Source organism: Falco rusticolus, chromosome 7 (assembly GCF_015220075.1).
Source record: "Falco rusticolus isolate bFalRus1 chromosome 7, bFalRus1.pri, whole genome shotgun sequence".
NCBI lineage: Eukaryota > Metazoa > Chordata > Aves > Falconiformes > Falconidae > Falco > Falco rusticolus.
This window is the reverse complement of record NC_051193.1, coordinates 30,668,455-30,692,817: the sequence shown is the minus strand read 5'-3', so window position 1 is coordinate 30,692,817 and position 24,363 is coordinate 30,668,455. Positions and strand designations below refer to the sequence as shown.

At 39.4% G+C, this 24,363-nt stretch overlaps 1 protein-coding gene across 4 annotated transcripts in view; it reads right to left on the bottom strand.

Annotated features, from left to right (window-relative positions):
- Window positions 1–9,675: 9,675 nt before the first annotated feature.
- Window positions 9,676–24,363, bottom strand: part of PPP2R5E (protein phosphatase 2 regulatory subunit B'epsilon) — a 77,449-nt gene continuing 62,761 nt past the window's right edge. For 2 of the 4 annotated variants that reach the window (XM_037394244.1, XM_037394247.1), the window contains 9 exons: window positions 24,011–24,141; window positions 23,864–23,923; window positions 23,122–23,230; window positions 22,096–22,149; window positions 21,948–21,998; window positions 20,781–20,900; window positions 19,531–19,658; window positions 16,852–16,953; window positions 12,787–14,220 (listed from right to left, as the gene is read on the bottom strand). In XM_037394244.1, the coding sequence (XP_037250141.1) occupies window positions 14,121–14,220; window positions 16,852–16,953; window positions 19,531–19,658; window positions 20,781–20,900; window positions 21,948–21,998; window positions 22,096–22,149; window positions 23,122–23,230; window positions 23,864–23,923; window positions 24,011–24,141 (855 nt within the window). In that variant the 3' untranslated portion in view covers window positions 12,787–14,120. Of the gene's footprint in view, window positions 14,221–16,851; window positions 16,954–19,530; window positions 19,659–20,780; window positions 20,901–21,947; window positions 21,999–22,095; window positions 22,150–23,121; window positions 23,231–23,863; window positions 23,924–24,010; window positions 24,142–24,363 lie in introns of all 4 variants that reach the window. The other 2 variants (XM_037394246.1, XM_037394245.1) reach the window with 2 other exon arrangements.

The window sequence follows — 24,363 nt, the reverse complement described above, 5'->3', positions numbered from 1 at the left end:
CCAGCAGGGCTCAGGGAGACGCAAGGTCATAAAGAAAAACAGGTTCCAGCAGGCCACTGAGAAACAAACCCTACAACTGTACAGAGACAGCTTAGGTGACCACAGGGTTGCCAGTTTGCTGTTGTCTATCTTGAGTCACCAACTTGTCAGCAACTGAAGAATTACTCAGGGAGGAAGATGAGAAGAGTGAGAGATGACAAAGCTCCATCTTTCCCCTATGAGCATCGCTGCCATGGCCACGTCACTCTGTAATTGTCTCATTGCAGTCGTGCCCGTGTCCTTTCTGCAGGGGTCTCCGTTTTGACTCCACTGTAACACAGCTGGAGAGTGCTAAGCCTGTTCTTTGTGAAAGAAGAGCATCGAGGCCATGCTGAGGGTGCGTATAGCACCCCTTATTTACAACTATCATTAAACAATCCTGAATATCCTCTACCAGTCATCCTCCATCTCTAAACCACCCTTACAAACGAAGCAAACAGCAGGCACACTATGGCATAGCAAATCATTTGTGCTGTCACACACTTCATGACCTGTGAAATGCCCACTCCAGCACAGGAGGGAAAAACGCCCCGACCACAGAAATTACATCAAGACCTGCAGGGCTTTCTGAAACACAGCTCTGCCTCCAGGGGAACAGCCTTCTGCCTTTGGGAAGACATCACTCTTTATAATTTATAACTTACCAATTCTGATATCACAGTAGCAACGATTTCATACTTGAGCTGAAAGTCCAGGTCAGTCTGTAGTCTTCTGCATAAGGATTAATCAATATAGATTAATTGAAAGAACACCACAAATTCAATTTCATGGTGCTATTACTACACACCTCTGCTTTACCTCAAGCATGCTTTACCTTCAGCAGTCTCTTTAAGCTATGTCTACTTTGATTAGATTAGACAGATAAATCCTGATAAAAACAAAATGGTTTGGTCATTTGAAGACACTTTCAAATCAGACATTAATTTATAAAGTTCTGACAGTCTAACAAGACAAGTTTCATACTTCACAGGGCTTCATATGATATTTGATTCTGACAATGTCTGCTATATCCTCTTATCCTCAAAGGTCAAATATGTAAATCATGGCTCAGTATAATAATTTCTTGCTTTGCCTGCCGCTGGCATGTGGCAAACAGATGCTGAAACCCAGCTGTTTAAATCCTCCATCAGTCATTTAAGTTAAAACCCAGCAGTGAAACAACTAAAAGGTATGTTTTCAGAGCAGTGTGCCAAACTGTACCCCAGGGATTTCCACTCAACTTGAAATACTAAAAGACTCTGACCCCTTCGATATGTAAAGAATACAACATACAGATGTTGCTTTATAAGGAAAACACATTACAAATTACTCACAGATTAAGCTGGAAAGATAATACAATGTTGAGTTTGACCCTAAACATAAGGCTAGAAAATTAAAGTTAGTTTGCCTTTTTCATTAGTGTCAGTGATGACTCTATGAAGGGATCAGATGTCCTGCAGGCTCCAGCTGTGTGGAACTGAATTTCTGAACCTATGGCCCTTTAGCATCACCCAAGCGCAAGGCACCTATAGGTTAAATTTACAAGAGTTAGCAATGGCCAAACCTCCACTGACACTTTGGGAAAACTGTGCTGGTCCATACCCCTTTTAGAAAAACCCTTCCCAGGGTGCAGGAAAGGCACAGGTACTAGTGCAAACCCAAGGGCCACAGTCCAACAGTTACCAGCTTTCCTGCTTCGGGTGATACCCTGCACAGCATGGAGAACCCTGGTGGAACTACCAACGTGTCTCTAATGAGACTGGTGACAATGACAGCTTCTGTACATCACAGTTTCATAGCCTTTTTCGACGGAGAAATCACCTCATTTTTTTGAAATCCTGGGAGCCACAGTGTTGACAAATTGTTTAAAATTGGCTAACCTGTTCTTTTCCCCCATTTCAGTTGTTTGACTGCACGTACAGGGCTGTGTCCATGCAAAGGTTCCCCAAACCTCCTCCTAATACGCGGGTAACAGGCAACGACTCTGGGCTGAGGAACAAAGATTTGGTTTGCTCAGTCTCCTTGCCTGACCCAAGGGCAACTCTGGAATGAGAAGGATTCTCCATGTCAGCGGAATGAAGGAACTTCAAACCATGGTCCAAGGGACCCTGCTTTGGGGTTTGGTCTTGTTGTCATTGGCAAGGAGATTTTATCACTGAAGCCGTTGGGCACTGAATCTCCATACATGCCCTAAGGAAGGCTCATGGCATTTCATCCAGAGATGGTTTTAGTCTGAATCTCTCCTTTGCCAAACCTGCTGGACCATGGTTTGAAGTTCCTTCATTCCCGTGACATGGAAGTATGAAATGACTGGAGGCACTACATACAGCTCCCCGCTCCTTCTGTTACCCTATCTTCAGCATTGAAGAGAAGGACCCCAACTTCCCTAAACCCCACACAGAGACCAGCTTAAAAGAGCTGCATGCAAGGACAATTAACTTCTCAGGGCGCCCTTCCCTCCAGATTCCCATCACATGGCATGACACTTCATTCGGGCCACGGCTAATGCAGGGATACAGCCAGATGCCCTAACCGCACATCAGCGAAATGCTCATCCGTACCCAAGGAAGTGCCAGACGGTGAGACAAAACTCTGGTGTCCAACCAGCAGATCACCACAGGCAGCCAGAGCGAGAGATCCAGACTCAGCCTTTGACTGACGTGGCTACGACAACCCTATCCCGGTACACCGAGACAACAGGAGTAAAGCATTTTCCTGGACACAGACAGGTTTGACATGCTCAAAAATTACTTGTTTCCCTAATACCTTAAACATCTGATCATCCCTGAAGGCAGATAAATGTTGGAACAGGTTTTTGCCTGGTCTTTGTTTTCACCTCATTGTAGCACTTCCAATTACAAAGCTTCATTCCAAACAGACATTTTTCTCCCCAGTGTCCCTTCTCCTCTGCAGGGGTGGGTCAGGGCAGCGCACTTGGTGCAAGCCGCCTTCTTCCATTGCCTACAAAACGTCAGTCTGCTGCCATTACAGGACGCCAAAACAGACAGATTCTCAGCATCATGCTGATGTTCACTCCAGTCGGGACAAAATACCTCTCCTGTATGCATTTGGTATTCTCCAGACCAAGAAAGTGAAGTTACACTGCTGAATTTCCAGTTTTTTCTCACATCAGAGACTAGATAAGCAGTTTTTTTCTCAAGACAGCATTTTTAGGTAAGTAATAATAAGGGAGATTCTCAGAGGAGAAAAGACAGAATTAGTAACACTGCCATAAAATGGCAACTGCACCAGGAAAGGGTAGTTCCCTGCTCTTGAAAGTAAAAAAAAAAAAATCTTTTCAATTTCCCCAGTAGCAGAATATAATCTTTTAACAATGCCGCCCTGTTCATAACCAAATCCTTTTGTGCACAGACATTGTGTCTAGACAGCCTTAGAAAAATGGTCTCTACTTCACATGAAGGGGTTGGGTTCTATTGTATGTGCTTAAGTGTTTAACTGTATGCTCACGTACCGTTCACAAATAACGCAGCATAAATTCATTCCACTTTTCTCTGGAGCTGATGGGTGCTTCGCTGTAAGACAGGCAGGAAGCAAACCAGGATCACATATTCTCTCTGAAGCTTATAACCCTAAAAGCTTTCTAGAGGTCACCCAGCTAATACACACACAATAGCAGATGATATTAATAGGATAAATTTACTGCAGGAAGAGGAAATGAGTCCACATCGCTCCTGTTAGTACCGACCAGTTTCCCATATAGACACAGCAGATTTGTCCAATCTCCTCACAGATCTTTATTTTGCTTTTGGTGACAGCAGCAGGACTTCCATCACTGACTCTGGCAGGAAAAGTCCTGCAGTTTACAGAAGAGCTGTACTTAATCTGTCTCACCATGTTTCTTTTCTTAGAAGAGGGAAGATCTCCATCATTCAAGCAAGTAGGTATGAGTGCACCCAAGGTAAAAATAATAAAATATTCTTTTTTAAAAAACAACCTTAACCATGGATAGAAACACATGGAGTTTATTTCTGAGATTAAAACATAATCCCCTTCTGCAGAGGGACAAACTCTGTTCTAGACTAACACACACACGGTTTCTACATATCCTCCCCTCTAAGCATCTGACTGATTTTGCTTATTGACTTGCTATGTTCAGGTCTTTCACATCCTCATGTTAGCAGAGGAGAGAATGTCTTTCTTCTAGAAGAGCCAGGTGAGAGGCACGACTTGCCCCACCAGGGGATCCCACAGGAGGACAGGCAATGAGGGTATAAGCCTGGAGGGCAGGAGGAGAAGGCTCAAAAAAACCAGCTGGAGTCTACATGAGCTCCAGGTCAGAGGCATGCAGTTTGGGGTGGCAGTGGATTTGGCAACAAGAAGTGTTGCCTCTTGAGGGACAGGGAAGAGTTTAAGAGAGGTTGAGAGATGGTGTCTGGTAAGAGGAAGAAAAGGAAAACTGAATGACAGGGCACGTGCCAGGCTGGGGCAAGGAGGGACTGGGAGGTGTCCAGCCACCGAGGCGCTCAGGGAGGTGTGTTGCAGGAATGGAAAATCTAAGGACTGGGGAGCCCAGAGGGAGTGGGTGAAGGTTACCCCACGGCCCTCTCTCCCCAGGACTTGGCGCAGGGACAGACCATACCTGTACAGAGCATCCTCCCTGCATCGTTCACAGCCCCATCCACTGCCACGGGGATGCCAGAAACCCTTCTCCTCCTCTCACCTGCTCACTCCTCTTTTTGCAGGCAAAAAAATAACCACTCCACCTCTGCAAAGAGATGTTTCCAGACAGTAAGATGCTACTTGGAAAAATGTATTAGCATGAACAAACTGATCAGGATAATGGGTAGGAATGACAGAATTCAAACACATGGAAAACAATTCAAGGTTACAGTAAAGGAAAATACATTTCAAAGCTGTGTTTTAGGGACTTCGACTGCTGCCAAGTCAGGCAGCACAGGTGGAGACAAGCCAGTAAGGAAGTAAGGTCACACAATTTTAACTGCTAGTATTTCCACAGCAAGCTTGAAATCACTGCCTCTAAGCCTTACCTGCATTTTGCATATCCTGGCTACTGAAAAAGATTGTTGTAAGGTAAATGCTCCCCTTCCATCTGATTTTTCTGTTTCTGTTCTGTTCAATAAAGCACTGAGATATAATACTTATCCCAGTTCTGCCTTGCAACTATCCTACCATAATGAATGAGGGTTGTCAGTCAGTCATCCCACGAAATCAACCTTATGCAGAAGCAACAGCTTAAAAGCATTGGAAATTTAGTTTTTATTTATTACTGCAGGATCTGGATTTCATGCTCACTCTCCCTGCTGCAATAACAATGCAACCAAAACAGGACATTCGACGTCAGTGACTAATTGAAACCTGATCAAAAAAAAAGAAAAAAAAAAAAAGCCAGAAAACACAAAAACCCCAGCATGACAGGTTCTGTTTTCCTAGACAATGAATCCAAGCATTTACATTTAATTATTAGCTTTCAAATCCCAATAATAGGTTGGATACTGTTTCATTAAGTTATATATTGCATACATTTCATTGCCAACGATTTGAAACTGGTTTGCTAATTTAGAATAGGAAAAAAGCAAGCAGTTTAATGATGGTGGATTTAACAGGGATATAAATTATTCTTGATTAAAAGGGGAGAAAAAAAAGGGGGAGGGCGTTGTCTTAACAGTCTAACTAATTTAGTTAATCTCTTCCTCATCACTGAATTCATAAACTAAAGGGTAGACTCTGTATAAACCTGATACCTGCTGCAAGATAGTGGGTTCCTGCATCTGAATGGTAGGGTTCCTTCTTGGTTTGGTCAGGTCTGAAGCACTTGGTACAAACCAGGGGGTGGCTGTTGGAGTAGCGCTTCTTATAATCCAGGCAAGGAGCCTAATATCCCTTTATGGTAAAGTTTACTAAGAAAATAAATTCTGTGTTCTCACGCCACGTGCACCTGACTGCTGGCAGTTCTCTCCTCTGCAGCTTCTGTCCCAGTTAAGTTCACCCACGTGTCAGAGCAGCCGGTGCCTCAGGCTTGGCTCCTGCAAGCCAGACCCAGGGAGCCGGGTAGGAGAGACAGGGAAGCCAAGAGTCGGTATCTGCACCGCTCCTGAACTCCTTGATCTTTGTTACTAAAGGGAATTTGGGCTGGACAGAAAGTTACGCACACAGACTCACTGCAACAAAAACAGATGAAAATTCAGAGAAAAAAGAAATTGAAGAAGTTGAAAGTTGCTGGGCTAAAATGCCACGGGATAAGCAGCCACCTCTGTTCTCCTAAATTCTGACAAAAACCTACAATCCTTGCATATGCTTGGCCTGTCTAGACTGTAATTAGCAGAAGAATCAAAAAGGCTTATGCAGCCTCTGAGGATCTCATTTTTCTAGATATTGGTCAGAGATACCCCTAAATTAAGGCATTACATCTCTAGGAGCCTTGAGGCACAACTGGACATTGATTTCCATGCATGGAGGAAGGCTCGAGGGAGGAGGAACGAAGGTTGCGCTGGAAGGGGGACTCACACAGACTGGAAGCACAGCTCTTGAAAGCAGCTCCTTTTTTCTTTCATTTGGCTTCTGTGTTGCATATATTCAAATTGACCAGCAGCAGAATTAGCTCTGCAGCAGGAAAAAACAGAAATAGGTCCAGTGGGAAAAGAAAAAGGGAAGGAAAAAAATTATTCCCTGGGTGATCTTACATTAGCATGTCATATCAAAGTCCTTATCTCCTATATCTTTAGCTGTTCTGTTACATTTACAGCAGAAGCATTTATAAATATTGGAGTAATTCTCTAAATTTCAAAATTTTCAAAGCACTTTACCAACAAACTCTGAATAATCAAATAGATAGCAATGGGATCTGAAGCAGGGCGGGGATTTCTTAATGAATCAGACTGGAAATTTTAGGGTGATTCAATAGATTGGAGGTCATTATAGAAATAGAATTGCAACTGAAAAAAAGCATTGAGACAGTTTCCGCTAAAGCAGAGTTATGTTGCGATGTCTGGAGAACAAGGCTCCATGGAACCTCTCCAAAAAAGTCCCAGTTCTTTAGTTAACGGCATGGAAAGGCATTTGCTTAGATAAGGCTAAAATACCCACTGGCCCATTGTCACCGATCCTGTCCCCCTTTATGGCGATTTTGAAGAGAATGACAAATTTTGCTCAGATTCAGCCCATTGCAAGCCTTGAGGCTGGCCTCACCCAGCTCCGGCAGAAGGGAGCGCGTACAGCGGGAAACCTTCCCTTTTATCCTTGAGAGGAATCTTTGTCCGGCCAGAATCCACGTTTGAAATCTAGTGCATAATCACTACCCGTGACAATTACTGTCTGATGAGCGTCATCAACAGCAAATAGCAATAATATCTCTTTGTGCCTGTGAAACAGTCTGTGGGCTAATAAACTAATTACCGCTGTCTGAATGCCACGTTTCCTTGCTCCAGAAACCAGGAGTGCGTTTTGCCAAGTTTCAGTTTACTCCGAGATCTGTCAGCTGCGCACTCCAGCCTGCTGCCTCCAGGACAGCTGAAGTGGAAGGCTGCATAATGCAGATGCCGTCTAGGTTTGAGGCAGCTACTTACACAGCCATTTTCCACTTACACACACTATTACGTAGCCGAAGGGATAGTAGGAAAGCATGGCAGTCATCGCATTGTCTTAGGGACGACAGATCAGCGTGAACTGTAGCGCTACTCGGCGCACTTTGCGGAATTAATATTACAAGATGCTCAAAATCGAGCTGCTGTTTGACACCGCTGAACCATGTCCACTTCACCAGAAGGTGAAGGTTCAAAACGGACCTGAGCCTGCTTCAGTCAAACCCTGCTTCCAGGTAACCTCTGCCTTGTGCTGCTGGAGGTCTGCGCAGCCTTTCACAAATGCGGGGTCTGGCTTTCCTTGCTGTCGGGGGAATCGCCCTTCCTCCGGCTCTCTGTTTGCCCCGCGCCGCTAGCCAGGGGCTCTGTCAATATTGCTTCTTGGGTTGCTGCTTTCTCGGTCGAAGTGCAGAGGCTTTGTACACAAGCAAAAACTTACCCCAGGTGGTGACAAAGAATTTTGAAAACAAGATGCAGAACCTATACAGAATATCCCTTTCTTAGTGCCTTTTTGGAAGACTTTCCCAGATTCAAGGATAATGCCGGTTCCCAGACGTTTTCCAGTGCGTATCAAAGGCATGAGCCACTGCCCAGCAATACAAAACATGTACTTCTTTAAACGTATCGCAAGCTTTCCATCCTTCCTGAGTGATCCCTAACCTGTCACACCTTCAGTGTCCTCGGGGGTGGGGGGGTGAAGCACTGAATAGACAAAATGAAGAGGAGGGCAGGGAACAAAACCAGAAAAACAGTAAAAGATAAAAGTTTCAGTATGACAGTTTTTATGTGCTGGAGACCCCCAGGAAAAGCTGCAGTCACCACTCAGCAGGGGGTTAGTGTGCTTTCTTTCAAGGTATTTACTAACAAATTCAGGATATTCACTTTGGTTTTAGCACTTAATCTTTAAAACCACAGATAGTTGTGAACTTACAATGCAAGACTTTGTCTCAATTTCTAAGACCCAAGCTACTGCTTCACCATACAGGGAAGCAATAATTGAACACAGACTTGGGAACAGCCTTTACCTGCACATGAAACTGCTTTTGTAGGCCACCGACTTGTGACACAGGGTCCAAACCTAATGTAAGATAAACTAGGCACTCTGCTGTTATAGGAGAAAACAAAATATTCCTGAGAAGTGAAGACAAAACCAAAAAATTAGCAAAGCAATTATCAATACCAAAAGTAGGAAACCAAGTTTTCAATGCCAATCCTTTAAAGCTTGTTTTCTAACTTGCAAGTACTGAAAACAAATCCTTCCCTGAAGGCCAACTTACTTACTGCATGTTCTCATCTTTTTTTAAAAAAAATTGTTTTAGAAAATACTTGCCTAAAGAGACACAAAGTTGTAAAGTGATGTGAATATTGTATAACAAGTATTTAAAGAGATCTGTGATAATGAGCTCTTCTAACAAAGGCACATGAGATCCAACTGTTGGAAGATTAATTTGGAAAAAAATCAAAAACGGAAGGAATTCTTAAGAATTAGGTTCCTGGAATAATTCATGTAGGAAACTGTATTTTAAAACCAGTAGCAGATTAAGTCAACCCAACCTTACTGCAGCATCCATATCTACTGCGCTTCTACTAAACCCGCTGAGCAGCACTGCCCCTTACCAGGCTCTATCCGTGGTCTCTCCAGGTCTCCCCCACGTACTTAACAGCCTCGAGCCTTTCTCTTCGCTTCCAAACTGCAGGGCAGGGCAGCACAAGGACCGAAACAGCAGAATGATGCTGTAAAAGAGCAAGTTCCTTCACCAGCTGCAAAGTTTAAGGCTCAAAGGGTTTATGAAGAACCCCGTGTGGCTCTAATGCCTCTTTTCTGTATCCACCGCTCTTTGCCTCCCTCACAGGCTGGGCTGTGTGCAGTACAAGGATGCTCATCAGCATAGAGGACCTTTAAAAAAAATAAATTTAAATGAAAACTGAGCATTTCTACAGTAATTCTGGCAGCAACTTGTATTACCACCTCATTGTTTGGGTTTGTTTTTCCTCAGATACCTGCTCTTATATTCAATACATGCGAGGGGGTAACTTATCGCTGAAGTTCACCGCAGTTTAGATGGGGGGAGGTGGAATAAAAAGCCAAGCACCTGGAAAACACTTCATTGCTTCTTTATTTAGATGCGCCCGCAGTACAGAGCCTCTTGAGCATGTGCAAAAGAGGAAGATTACACATTTATAGCTGGGAGCACCATTGAGTTCGAGTTTCTTTGATACCATTTTTAAGAAAGTAAACTATTTCCAAAGAATGACATCTGAATCCAAGAGCTTAAGACCTGCTTGTACTTTATCCAGAGGTGGAAGGTATTCTTCTTTTATTATTACTTCGGTGTAGAGTAGAAGACATTTTCACAGTCTGGTTGGACCAGTCTATATATTTTCATATGCACCTTTTAATATATATAAAAAATGTTTCATCTTCCCCCCTACCCACAGATAGTTAAATGCATCTAAATTTAAAAACAGTAATGGACCAGAGCATTCCTATGGGGAAAAATGAACTTTTGCTGCCCTCTCCTGCTTAAACAATGAAATGCTAAAATATTAAGATCTATGAACCTAATGCTAGCCTTGAAACAAAAAGCATGACAGGTCATTCGCTATACTACAATCAAAAATAGGACAACAACAAGAAATGTATCAGTACTATTTATATTTGAAAACTCCTCATTGTTACATGAGGTTATGAATACAACATATTTACAGTAAGTGATCCAAATAACAAAAATTTGTATTCAGAGAGGTCATGATAAAATGCGTATGCTTCTGTGGATGCGAAGCAACACTTGGATAAAAGTTTTCAATCAAAATTAATTCCATTTTGTTTCAAGATACGGCTTCATAGACTTCAAAACAGAATACTGGGCTATACAAAATCTGCTGCACATACCAACTAGAAAAACTAATTTGTGGCTCACTCCAGAGCTGCTAAGGGAAGCAGGTGAGCCAAAAATGAAAAAAGCCACATGTAAACAAAAACATTCCTCAACCTTGAGCATTGTCACCTTCGTCTTGTTTTAGGGCAACTGCTTTGGGATGGTATTGTTACACAATTAAGAGAAAAGGCCATCTTTGTTTTCCAAGACAGAAATAAAAGCAGATTATTTCAGTTTTACTTGGGAAGAGAAGAATCTAGTCTTTCCCCTTCCTCACAAAACAATAAAGAGGTTTTTTAAGCTCCTAATGCATTTTCCTTTCCATAAGGAGCATGAGAGCCTGAGGCTGTACTTACGCACATTTAAGTACAGCTGCTGCATTTCTTACTCAAGCAATTCTTGGCTCTAACACCCTTGATTTTTCCATATATAGGAGGAGATAAAAAAATAAATCAAATCCTTTTATTTATGCTAACAAAACCAAGATTAAATTTACTGTAACCCCGCTAGCGAACACTCCAATGGCATTAGAATACTTTTATTTAAAGCATTCCAACCTTTGGAAGAGAGACAAAAAACACTCAAAAAGCAATGAAAGGAAAACAATAAGGGAGACTTGCAAGATGAAGAAAGCAATGTGTGCCCAATTTAAAGTATATGAGAGGAACTTCTACAGTCGTTCTATCCCCACAACCTGATGCAATGCCCTAGTATTGAAAATGCAGCTCTTTCCTTTTACCAGAGAGCAACCCTTTCTCCTGAAACCAATATGGCACAGGATACGAGCGACCACCCAACAACTGCTGTACGAGCACTTAACAAAAACATTTACACAAATAAGGTAGTTTCTGGAACTCAAAAAGCAAATGAAAGCATAATTAAATAGACGCACTGATCACACTTGGGCCCATATGCTGCCGCCGCCTTTGCCTACAACTCCAGTGGGTACCAGTGGGAGCTCTGCAGAGCGCCAGGGCATCGCATTTGGATCGCGGCAAACAGTGGATCCCGGGGGTACGGTCGTATCACTGTGGCAAGTGCTTCTTCATGTACATTGCACCGTGCAACCTAGTGTCGTATCAGCCTTTTAGAGTCAAGTGACTAATATCACATCGTCTCGTTCACTTAAAAAGAAACATTCCTTCTCGGAAGTGATAAATCATCTATAAACTTTAGATACTCCCCACTATCCCCACATCAGAGGTAACATCAGAGGTTAACAAAATATTGCAACCCATCAGGTTCTCATCAGTTTTGTATGATCAACACCAGAATATCATGTCAAAACCAAAAATAGTTATGAACAAACAACACTCACCTAAACTCTAAGTACAGGACAAGGTGCTTTTTCTAATTTCATATTGTTGTGTTTTACTCCACCAGGTGGAAAATATTAATCTTTTCTTCCTGCATTGCATTCTATCTCAGTTTTTCACAATTGAACATAGTCTTTGAGCATGAATTTAAGTCCACCCTCTCGTAAAGCAAGATCATTTCACACAGAAATCACACTAGCAAGTATTTTTTGGTAACAGAAATGAAAGACTGTCAAAATCAATGGGCTAAGGGATATGATTTGTTATAAATTTATTTAATCTTCAGTATTTCAGCTTGCACCTTTGCTTCAGCACTTTAAAATAAAATGTTTCAACTATGACAGTAACTGCCTAATTTACATTGCGTCCCAGTCAATGTTCTTAAAAGAAGCTCATATTAATCCCACTAAACCATGTTGTGTTTGGTGTTGCATAAGACTAGTTCCACGTTTGTTTTTTTCAGAATTAACAGTGCCAAGTTTTTACAAAATCGTTGTTCACAACATTTGTGTGCGCAGACCCAGGAATACAAACTGTGACCTGATAATCCTGAAACAGTCAGTAGTCTAGGAGGGAATTCTTTTTTACCTCTTTTCCACACCTGAAAACAAGAAAACTTCAAGTCCTACTGTATATTTAAATGGTAGGAATAAAAATATACAAGCTTGTATTTATACTGTATTTCTATCAATGGCAACAGGTCATAAATTCATGTTTGCAACTATCACAAAGACTCATGAACACCAATTCAGTTTTATACTGTAAATACTGCTGGATTGATGGTTTAGGATTATCAATTCACTGTTGTCATACGTCTATAACAGTTCAAAAGCATCCTGGAGAAAAATCCTGAAACACATACCTTTCGGTATATAATAATGCAACTGCATTAGCTAAATATATACTGTACATAAGTCTTATCAGCATTTTACCTACCAAAGATGTAAGATTCCACTTTCAAATACAAAGCAGATAGCCAATAATGTATACTTATAATACAGCCCTCTTTCGTTGTTTTTGTGTTTGTTTTTTTTTCTTTTGTTTTAAACAATTTGGTCACAATGCACCTTTGATATAAAAGCATTTTAAACTTTATTATTAATACTCAGAACATTAGGATTTCCAGAATTTTTTTCAGTAGCATTTGTAGAACCTCTTTTGGTAACAAATACAGTAGTTAGGAATGAGCATCCAGATGAGAATGCAGAAGTATATTATCCAGAATCCTTTCCAGCTAAGACCATAGGGCTGGTACTGTGATGAGTAATAGTACTAGAACCACAAAAACACTACAGTATGTTTCTTAGAGGCTACATCCTCTTTTGCTGGAACACTTTATAAATACATATTAAAAAGTAAGGCAACAACTCCAAACAGTCCAAACTGCTATCTCAACTCGATTTCCAATTAGATCCATAACCACTGGAGATCAGTTTCATCCTTGCACTGTTTAGCACTTGTCTATTCTTTCGAAATGGTCGAATAAAAACATACTGTAATAATTTAGCAATTAGTATTTCTAAAACAAGTTCCGTATGTGTGTCCAATGCCGCATCACTAATACTGGTTAGGTACTGAAGTCCAGGGTGTTACCACTGCCCATTTTTAAAGGATTGTGGACACAAATTTGGATTTGCAATAAATAGGTGCATGAATCCAAAGCTCCCTTTACTACTATGTTTATCACCTACTTGTTTTTTTTTAACTCCTAATGTTCAAATTAAGGAAGCACCAGAGACAGCCTGGTACTAAAAAAAAAATGCTCACACCAGTAAACAAAACTTTTATTCAGGACCTGTGTTTTTCAGGGCCCTGATCTGAATGGACATTCAACTTATGAAGATGTGCAAAAGGAAGAAAAGTCAAATTACAGTAAAGTTATCCAGAGAAGGAGGATGTTACACAAACTCATAAGGAAATGACAGTCTTTTTTCTCTTTTACTATAAATACACTTAACAGTTTAGCAGAAAGACAAGCTAAATTTTAAGATTGTTCACATTTGAAAGTTGTATTATACTCTCTGCTAACGATAAATAAGGAACAGGTCCTCACAATGGAATTCCACATCGCAATTTTCATCAACAGATCTTTGAAGACTGGTTTTAAAGAAGGGTCAAAACAATGACTATGTTTGCAAAGTTCTGAGAAGTCCATCTGCTGTCCAAACTTTGGATTAAAGTCCTTATTTTTTTTCCTTTACTTAGAGACAGGTATATACAGTGCTGTTGTAATAATGAAACAAATGTGAAATCTACTGTAAAGTTGCACAATACAGAAAACTGTTGCTCCATCTTCTACTACATAAATGTGTGACTCCACAGGTTAATAATGCTGTTTTGTTTTTGTGTTAAGTTGGAATTATTCCATCACGTCTAAGACCTCTCTTTAATTCCAAATCCTCCAGTTTTTTCCACAGTTCTTCACGCTCTTTCTCTTTCTTCTTCTCACTGATAGATGAAATAAGACAAAAAGTTAGCAGGACAGAAGACTATAGAATATTTATGTTAAAAAATATAAAGTTGACATTAATTAGCAGCACTAATTTTGTTGAACACAACTTCAATTTTCCTAATTTTTCTTTCTTTCTTTTTTTTTCATTTTTGATACCTACCATCAGTATCACTAAACGAAACAGTACGGAAACAATATAAACCAAACTGAACAAAGTGACAGTGTTCATAGACACTCATTTGTAATGCAGAGGAAAAAAATGGCAGTGGACATCTACTATGGAACAAATATATCATGATTATAAAAAATTACATTTCAGGACCAACTTACATTTAATTATTTTCAGATTTATTTATTTAAGGAAGGTATTTTTTTAATCATACATATAACAGGCACTTTCTAGAACAACCATTCCCTTATTCTTTTAGAACCACTGTTCTGACTTACATTGGCTGGTCACTTTCATACAGCTTAGGTACCAGCCAAGGGGAAGTTCAAGCTACAAGACGTGCCTTTTGTTCAGTGACTTACTCATTTTCCTTAGCAAATTCCTACAAGATCTACATAGCATCTCCTTTAATAACAGACTTTAATGGCTGATTTGATAAAATTGAACAGCTAACCTAACATTTACTTTATCTGCGTTATTTGCTTTCTGAACTTCCTGTCTCTGTCATAGCTTGCTTTGAATAAACTTCCTTGACCACTGCAAGGTACAAAATGGTTTCAATTCCTATTACCTTACCTTTTAGTTTCAGATGAAATGGAAATCTAACAGTTATAGAAATACAGATTCTCTGCCAGTCACAGAAAAGAATTCTTGAAAAATATTTCAGCAGCTTAGAAACATCCCTACACATCTTGATTCAGTCCAAATGCCAACATCCGGTTCATTTATTTGAAACTTTGATTTCCCAAGAGTATTTTAAATGTATAAAAATACAAAAAGCTTTCAGATAAATCCCTGACAAACAGTAAAGAAGAAGGAGGAAAAAAGGGCCCACCGTCACTAGATTCTAAAGTATTTAAAATTAAATACAAGAACGTGAAATAGCCTGACATTTTCAGGCTACTTACCGTATTTGTCTTCTAATCATTAAGAAATATATGCCTGCTTACCTAAAAGACTATTAGAGGATGATCACCTCAGCCAACTTACCTATTTGACCTATCAGTCATTAACATTTAACATATTTCTCCTCAAGCTTTAAGTGGTCTCAAAGCTGCCCTTTTGAAATATGATTTCATTAAGATGCCAAAGATTTTCTGTAATCGTTAAGGTAAAAATCCCAGTTTATACATTAAGGTATTTACATGTTTTAAAACATGTAAATAAAAATGGTGAAATGGTTAGCACCAGCCTTGATGTGAGATACAACATCAGTAGATTCAAGAAAAATTCTTTGTGCATTTCGGTCAATAAACCCTACCCCTTATCCAGACACGGGACATACCACTACGGTGCCTGGTCCTGTTAAGAGCAGAGTTCCTCGCCTTAAGAGGCAAAGCGCAGTCACAAATTGGTTCAAGTCACTGAGCTCCTCAGCAAATGGCTGGGTTAGATGACCATCCCTAAGATTCTCTGCCTTTTCTGCTAGAAAACCACACAGTGTTGCCTCAACTGCACTAGCAGATTAAGCCTTATTTATCAACACCTGTTCAGAACTGATCTGGCAAGGTGCATCCAAGCCTCTAAAAGTAAAATACTGTATTAATGAACTAACTTATTAAATGTAGATTATTTATTGTGTGTATTAAACTTTGTTTCTTACAACAGCGAAGCTGAACACAAGGACAGTGTGACTCTGGCCACACAATTTAAAAAACGTGGCCTCCAGGAGACTTCACAGGCCATAGAACCTAACAAAGTCTGAGCACATACAGTGCCCTTTGCTCTGCCTGAGGGAACCCTGAGTCACAGAAAAGGTATGACTTAAATGAAATTGCAAACTGTTCCTCAGACTTCCTCAAGTTTCCTCACTGTTTTCACCTAACACTTTGGATAAGCTGTAACTTTTGAGAAAAGATGCTGCACTATAATTGGGAAATGAAAATTAAGGAAAATACAAGAAAAGACAAAAAGCATTTTACTAGGGTGGAACTAATGTTCGTATGAGCGGTGTATCTAATGGAGCCGGCATGCTAGAAGACAGACACAGCAAGACCTCTGAATAAGATATGAAAGAGTTGAGAGATGTCTCTTTGCTTTGAGGTTACATCTAGCCTACGAACAGTAGTTTGGAAAATCAAATCTTAGGGTTTTCCCTCATGTCTCTTTCCAAACCTCAGTGTAACTTTTTTGAAGCCTTTAAGTAAAGTGTTAATCTTTAAAACCTTGGTTTTCTTTTACTATTGAAGATCTCGATACATTTAAGTCTTTTGGAATGCAGAGTCAAAAGAAATTCCATGAGGAATACAGATTCCCAGCAATGCAATGGATACTGTATTTCATAAGGGGTAAAAGAACAACCTGTGCATGATATTATCTTATATCTTGCAAAGGAAAGCTAAAGAGCATGCAAGGGGAAAAATGAGGCATTGCATCTATGCAACCGCATCTGAGTGTAAGGGAAAAACTAAACAGCAGGCCTTATGCACAGCTGACAAAAAAAGCTTTAAAAAGTTACCGCTGACGATCTGACTTGTAAGTGGCTGTCAGCTCGTCAAACATGGTGCTGTTCATTTCCATAAATGCCTTCAACACATTGTAGACTAAAGCCACAATAGCCCTGTGAAACATTAAAAAAAGAAAAAAGAAAGGAGTTTATTAGTTTCAGGTAAAACAAACATGAAATAAACGTGTCTTCTCTTACCAGCATTTCTGCAACCGATTCTGCTCTTGCAAGTATGATAATGTAAATTCTTTGATTTCAGTGAAACTACTTTTGATTAACATATTTAAAGGTGAGAATCAGCCTTCATGTCTCTACTGACTACTTAAATGGAGCAAACCAAAACTCCAGGGTAAAAGGTAACAACAGAAAGCTATTACATATAACTATAGACGACTCTTCCCTCATGCTGTGGAGCAATTCTGAATGCAACTCCAGGGATTCAAATCATCTATGCTGGCAGGAAGAATAGAATTTAAACACAAAATAGGAGTGATTCATATTTCCTTATAATTTTTCTATGAAGCTGAATATTCAGTGCATCTATGCAAAATACAAAGCTGTATGTCAAGAGTGATTTCCTTGTACTCATATATATTTCATATTCATTTTTACTTTGGTACAGTAAAAAAATTCTTAAAAACCCGTAAATCCTTCAGATGAGTGGTGCAGTATCTGTGTAAAACGGTGTGTGTGTGTACATACATATTAAAGAATGAAAACTTATGCATTTTATATATATAAATTTATATATTTATATACATACACATAATATAATATATATATAATGCCTATATATATATAATGCCTGCCTACTCTGCTTATCGCTGTTCCTGACCTTTCCCGAGAGCCAGTACACACCACTGTTTATTTGAATTTAAGTTGCTTAATTGCATAAAACAGGACAGGCGTGATCTGTTCATTACAGGAAGAAATTATGTAGAATAATAATACTAATAATAATAATAATTTCAAAAAGGCTTCAAATGCATTCTGTCCCACAAAGGTTCAAAAAAGGTAGCATCAGCTTACTCTTTTACACTATCTGACTGGACAACTAACGTAAAATATACTAGAATTTCCAAAGTAAGATGGGCCTGCCAATAGCCTGATTATCTAAGGGTCAAAATTCCTTCCTGGCAGAGTTGAAGATAAAGAAACTACAAAGCAACTGAAAAGGGAGAAGGCAAAGAAATCAATCTAAACAACTTCCAAAGAATTTGGAACAGATTATCAATCGAGAGATCCCAGTTCTTGATCCACTATGATGGTCATCATGCTCACACACGGGGCTGCTAAGAAACAGCTCTTTAGCCGCAAGGCAGTGAATCAGCATTTCAGGTGTCAGAAACCTTTGGAGCTAACGTATGTATCAGACAAACCATGTGCCATTTCCCACACACCTCTGTCTGTCATTCACCTCTTCCAACAAACTTCCTTCTTTGTTGCCTACATTTAAAAATGTGCTTATAAATTTGGGCAGGAACATGGGCAGGTTGGAGAACGGTAATGCGGTACCCTGGCGAGGGGGCTTTCTACAAGGGCCTGTAAGGATAGGACAAGGGGGAATGGCTTTAAACTGGAAGAGGGCAGATTTAGATTAGATATTAGGAAGAAATTCACTACGAGGGTGGTAAGACACTGGAACAGGTTGCCCAGAGAATTTGTGGATGCCCCATCCCTGAAAGTGTTCAAAGCCAGGCTGGATCTGATCTAGGGGCAGGGGTGCTGGAAATAGATAATCTTCAAGGTCTGTTCCAACCCAACCCATTCATTCTGTGATTCTACTACGCCACGGAAAGTGTCTTTTTGTCACCCGCATTGGTTACAGCTTTCCAATCGCATTAGCTTCGTCATGTAAGCATACAAACTTGAGGGTTTAGTAGGTACAGAACAAAAAGACTAACGTCTAAAAAGACAAAATATTTTACGAATACTTTACAGTAAGGTCTTAAAGCAACTGGGACCTGAATGTAATGCAGCTCATTAAAAATACTGGGTTTACTAAACGGTAATCATCTTGACTTAGAAAACCTTTTCAACTAAACTATAGATTACATGGCATCTAACTGCAATAATATTTTTCATTAAAACACTTTCTACTAGATCATTCAGTTTAAAAATAAAAATGTCAAATTAACAAGATATCAATATGAAGCAACTGGTCAATTACTGTGCATAATAGAGAACAGCTGTATTTAAATAAATTTAGAAAAAGCAACCTAGTGTAAGAATATGATATCTATGATTCATAAACATTTAGAAAAATGCCAGTACCAGAAGCATCGGTCTCATCCATGATACAGCCACAAAGCTTTATTAATGCCAAGCAATATTCTTCTAGACAATTTACAATCTGGCTTAAGACATTAACCAGTTTATAAAAACCATGTAGGCAAAACACTTGATGAGCAACACTTTTTCTTCAATAACAATGTAACATCTAATTTCCCTTTTTTCCAACTTGTGAGAAGGTCTATTTTTACCCCATAAGGTAGTGATTTTTGTAAACATACCAGATAATTAAAAACATTTTGAGACAAGCTCAAATACAGACTAATTTACATTGGCATTAACAGAGTTGCACCTGCTCATACCAGCTTTGGGTCTGGATCTCTTCCATTCAGCTGACATTCCCTAAGTTTATCAGTGGTATGTCAAATGGTAAGATAAAGTGTAATGGCAAAAACTTACGGATTCCAGTGTTCTTTAGAAATCCTATAAAGACTGGAAAACATGATGGGAAGTATAACATTTGAATTCTCTTCTATCAAACTCATGATGTATTCGTTATTCCAATAATACAGTGCTCTTTCGGCCACCTTTGAGTCAAAAGAATAAAATATTAACAGGAATTCAGATACCTATAATTCTGTAATTTTCTGAAGGAAAAACAAATCACAGAAATTTCACAAAGATCAATTAACAGGTATCATTTACTTTAGAATTAAAACTCTAATCAGTAGTATAAGAAGCATTAATGGAATTAAGTTTTTATTCCATAATTCAGATCCCACAGCATCCACTCTCTCTTTCCCTGAGCAATATGTTGTTACTCAGTGATGACCAGGTGCAGACACTGCATTAACGCTGCAGCTGTGGAGAAGAAGAGAGAGCAGCCAGACTTCTCATCACCCCCTTCCCTCACTGCTGTGACTGCAATCGGAAGGAAAAGAGCTGTGCTGGGATACCAGAGGAAGGAGACAGGGAAAGGCCCAGTAGCTGGGTTGAATAAGTGAGGAGAGATCTTAAGTGTGGGGAAGGTATCAGTGATAATAATCACCTTGGGGAGGAGCTGGGGGAGGGGTGGGGGGTGGTCAGAAGGGAAAACACTGATCTAAATTATGCTGAAAACAAATGTAGTCCAAGGAAGAGCGAAAAACAGTCACATCTGCCTTTGTGCTAAGATGCATCACCTAGCTTAACATAAAAGACGCTACAGGCCACGAATCCTATCTCCTCTTGACATACGATTCAATTTAAATCCTGTTTGTTCCCCTTCTTCCCATACACAATGTGAAGAAAACAGGCTATGGGTTCTATCACCTCTAATACAGAGGGAAGTAAGCAGGAAAACAAGAATGCTGCACAATACTGCCCTAAAAAAAAGGGAACAAATACATCATACGTGGTCTATCGGTCCAAAGGCCATATGATGAGTACCTGTAACCTACAGTCAGAAGGGCTCAAGTCTGTTTGGATACAGTTTAAGGCCTTACGTGGCTCAGAACAGTAAGTGCTGTGCTGTCACCCCTGGCACATCTAACAAGTTATTCATGGACCTCAAAACTAAAACTTCCACTGCAACATACCCTCTTCCATAGAAATCCAGAAGACAAGTAATTTAAACCACATAACATAAAATACTATTTACATCTGGGGCAGCATTATGTCTGAAATTGAGATTACACATTCCTATACAAGCAATAACCTTTACCACTGACCTGAAAATGAGGGCTAGAGACACACTTGGCAATTTGTTTAAACAAGGGTTCCTGGATTTTGACAAATTGTGATGGTTCAATTACATCCAAGATTTCCTCCAGCTCTCCTAGGAACATGACCTAAAGACAAGGAAGGAAGCATTAAATATAAAACCTCTGAATAATCTTAATCAGCACAATGCTGCTAACCCTCCAATACCACTTCAGGGAAAAAATGGAAGCCTTATTAGCTCAGCAAGACCACCTCTCAAAAAATGCTATCAGTTCTACCTTTAGCAGCTTCCGGATTCAGTCTCTCAAAAGAAGGAAGATGAGCATGTGCAAGTGCTGTATTTAAAGTACTCCTTTACAACAAAACTCAGAATTGCACCAGTATATCCATGCTGAAAACCTAGCCTCATACAAAGAATTGTCTGGAAGAAATGCTTTACTGTGAGGGTGGGTGGTGGGGCACTGGCACAGGCTGCCCAGAGCAGCTGTGGATGCCCCATCCCTGGGACTGTTCAGGGCCAGGTTGGACAGGGCTTGGAGCAACCTGGGCTGGTGGAAGGGGTCCCTGCCCATGGCAGGGGGGTGGAACTAGGAGACTTTTAAGGTCCCTTCCAACCCAAACTATTCTGTGATTCTATGCATTTGGCCAAGGCTTAATACTTTATTAACTACGGAGAGTCTCTTAATTTTACTTCATTTTTGGAAGCAATATTCAAAATACTGGGTTTGCTGTGCCACAAAATCTCATTAGGGAAACTCAGATTTGCATCAAGTTTGAAATTAAAATGCAAAGGTCTAACTGCATCTTTTACATGTTTAGCAGGTAAATGCCAGACAATAAAATATCTTTCATCCTCCCTGGAAAAATACTGGCCTTACGTATAAACTATTCCAAATCTAACAGTTTTCCCATTTATCCTCAACTATCCTCCTTTCTGAAACAAAAAAATTCTCTGCAGATTTTGTGAATAGAAACCACAGTTATCAAGCTTTTCTCTTCATAGTCAAAAACATCCAAAGAAACAGAACTGAAGTATGGAGAATCACTTAGAAGAATTAATACCAAGATCCACCACAGCATGTGCTATGTACCTGGGAATAGCTAAAGATTCCCTGCCTATTTTATCATAGAACGAAATAACTCTTATGTTTTGTTAACAGTAGCGTATCACTCACCTCTTTCTGACTGCAGGTTTTTGGCCAGAATTTCATTAAACCTCTAATAACCTAAATTAGAAGGCAAAAAAATTTAGATTTTTTACTTTTCTCTCAAAAGGGCAAGCCATTTATGATACACAAAAAAAAGTATTAAAGAAATATTTACTGGTTCTGTGAGTGAGGGGTCTTTCTCCAGAAACTGTACTATGCAATACGCCAGCTGTGAAGCAGTAAAGATTTAAGAAAATAAAGTTAGAATGTTTCTATGAAGAAATCACAAAGAAACATTATTTTTTTTTAAAGAGAGACTCAAGGTAAGATGCTATACAGCTTTCTCAAATGGCATCCAATTTTAAACTGAGATGCATAGTTTGCACTGTGCAAATCCACTCAAAGTTCAGTTAAAAAACCCAACAGAACACATTCTTAAAAAAATTAGGGTACAAAGTAGCATATACAACAAAAATCAGAGCAACTTGCAATTCTAGATTGAGTCATACAACCAATGTTTTGAAGCTTCTGTTACTCTCTGAAACTGCGTCTTTTTACACATTTTACAGATCAACAAAATAATGAAAACTCTTGCAAGATGAGCTGACACAGCTAAAACCTGGAATAACATATTCAGAAAGCACAGTTTTATCAGCATAAAAAAGCCTGCACTATCTGAAAATCAGAGAAAAAGGCAACAGGTATCACTTATCAGAGGAAAAATTATGTCATGAAAGCTGAATGTATAGAAAGATGTATGAGAGCGTAAATGCAGTATTAAGGAATCTGCAAGGGAGAATGTTAAGGATTATGCAAAAATGTGGGCATTAGTATTTGGAAAGTTGCCAGGGTGAAGAAGAGCCTTGACAGCACAAGACTAAGGAAACCCAAACATCCTCCTGGGAGAGGGAATGGGAAAGGCAGACTTGTGAGAATGAAAAAATAGCAGAGAGGAAAACCAAAAGAGAGAATTTAACTACTGAACAAAAACCCCAAAATATTACAGATGTATGTCACACTTCTAATTATCTAATCAGAACAGAAGCAAGACATATATCATAGAAATCATATTTTAAAAAATCTATTGCATGTTTTCTACATTTTGAAAATTTCCCCCCACCTTTTATGTGCTACACAATTAAATTTCTAAAGGAACCTTATATCATTCTAACTCAGCAGAAAATATTTTCACAATTTCTACCTGTGCATGGAAGAGGGATAAACTCCTGACAGTATGTAAAGGGATCAGCACCTTCACCAGAAACTGTTTATGCTCTGCCTTAAGAGGTAAAGCAAAACCATTGATAATACTAGAAATTAGAAGAGAAATATTTGTTAGTGTTATCATCACAGAAAACATTCTTGAGGTCTGAACAAGCACTTTCTACATTAAAATAATTTGACAGTCAGTACCTGTTTACAAAGAGCAGGCTCGTACCATTTGTAAACAGGTGCTGACTTTTCTCCTGCTTTATATTAGCAGTGTAGTATATATCTAGGTAGTAATTCAGCTCTGACTTAGGAATAATCATAAGAACAGCTGCACAAACCTGTTGCCAGATAAGACTGTCTATGTGGTCTGTACATTCATGTAAGCAAGGTGTTCTTGAGTAATTAACTTACCAGAATTTAACTTACTCAAAATATTCACACTGTTAGTGTGCTAACAAACATAAAATTCTGCAGCATGTAAAGATGAAGTGCACAAAATCTAACACACACACACACACACAAAATCAGTCCAAAACTTTTGGCTGTAATTTGCATCCAGTTATATACTCTTGGCAAAGATGTGACAGACTTGCATGTGAACTTAAAATGAGCATGTGTACACATCTGCTTTCAGAATCAGGGCTTATAGTAATACTTTTTCCGAATCCAACACTATTCTGACATGTCCAGAAAGGAAGTTTGAGATAGGTAATAAATAAAGACTCATTTACCTTCCTAAAATTTCCAACAGTTCAGCTACGCCATTGAAGTGTTCAGTTTCATAAACAAATCTAAAAAAATAAGAGAAGTTAAATATAAGTAATAGATCAGTTTCCTAAAATGTTCATAAGCAAAAAGTACCTTCTTCCACAACTTACCGTAGAAAAATATTATTAATCTGTTTTCGGATAAATGCTCTAAGACCCAGAAACTTGCCATAAATTCTGTGCAAGACTGTTTTTAGGTAGTCTCGTTCTCGAGGGTCCTCACTGTCAAACAGCTCCAACAGCTGTGTTTAAAGGAAAAACAGAACTGAAATAGTAGATATTTAACAGGTATAACACACAGACTTCCATATAAAAGTTAAAATTCACGAAAGCACATGCATGTAAGAACATATCTGCGTTACCCAAGGTGTAGAAATACAGTATTAAAAAAATCTGCTGTAACCCCAGCACATCATCACGAAAATCAGTTTATTAATTTCCACTTCTGACATAACAAAACTTTG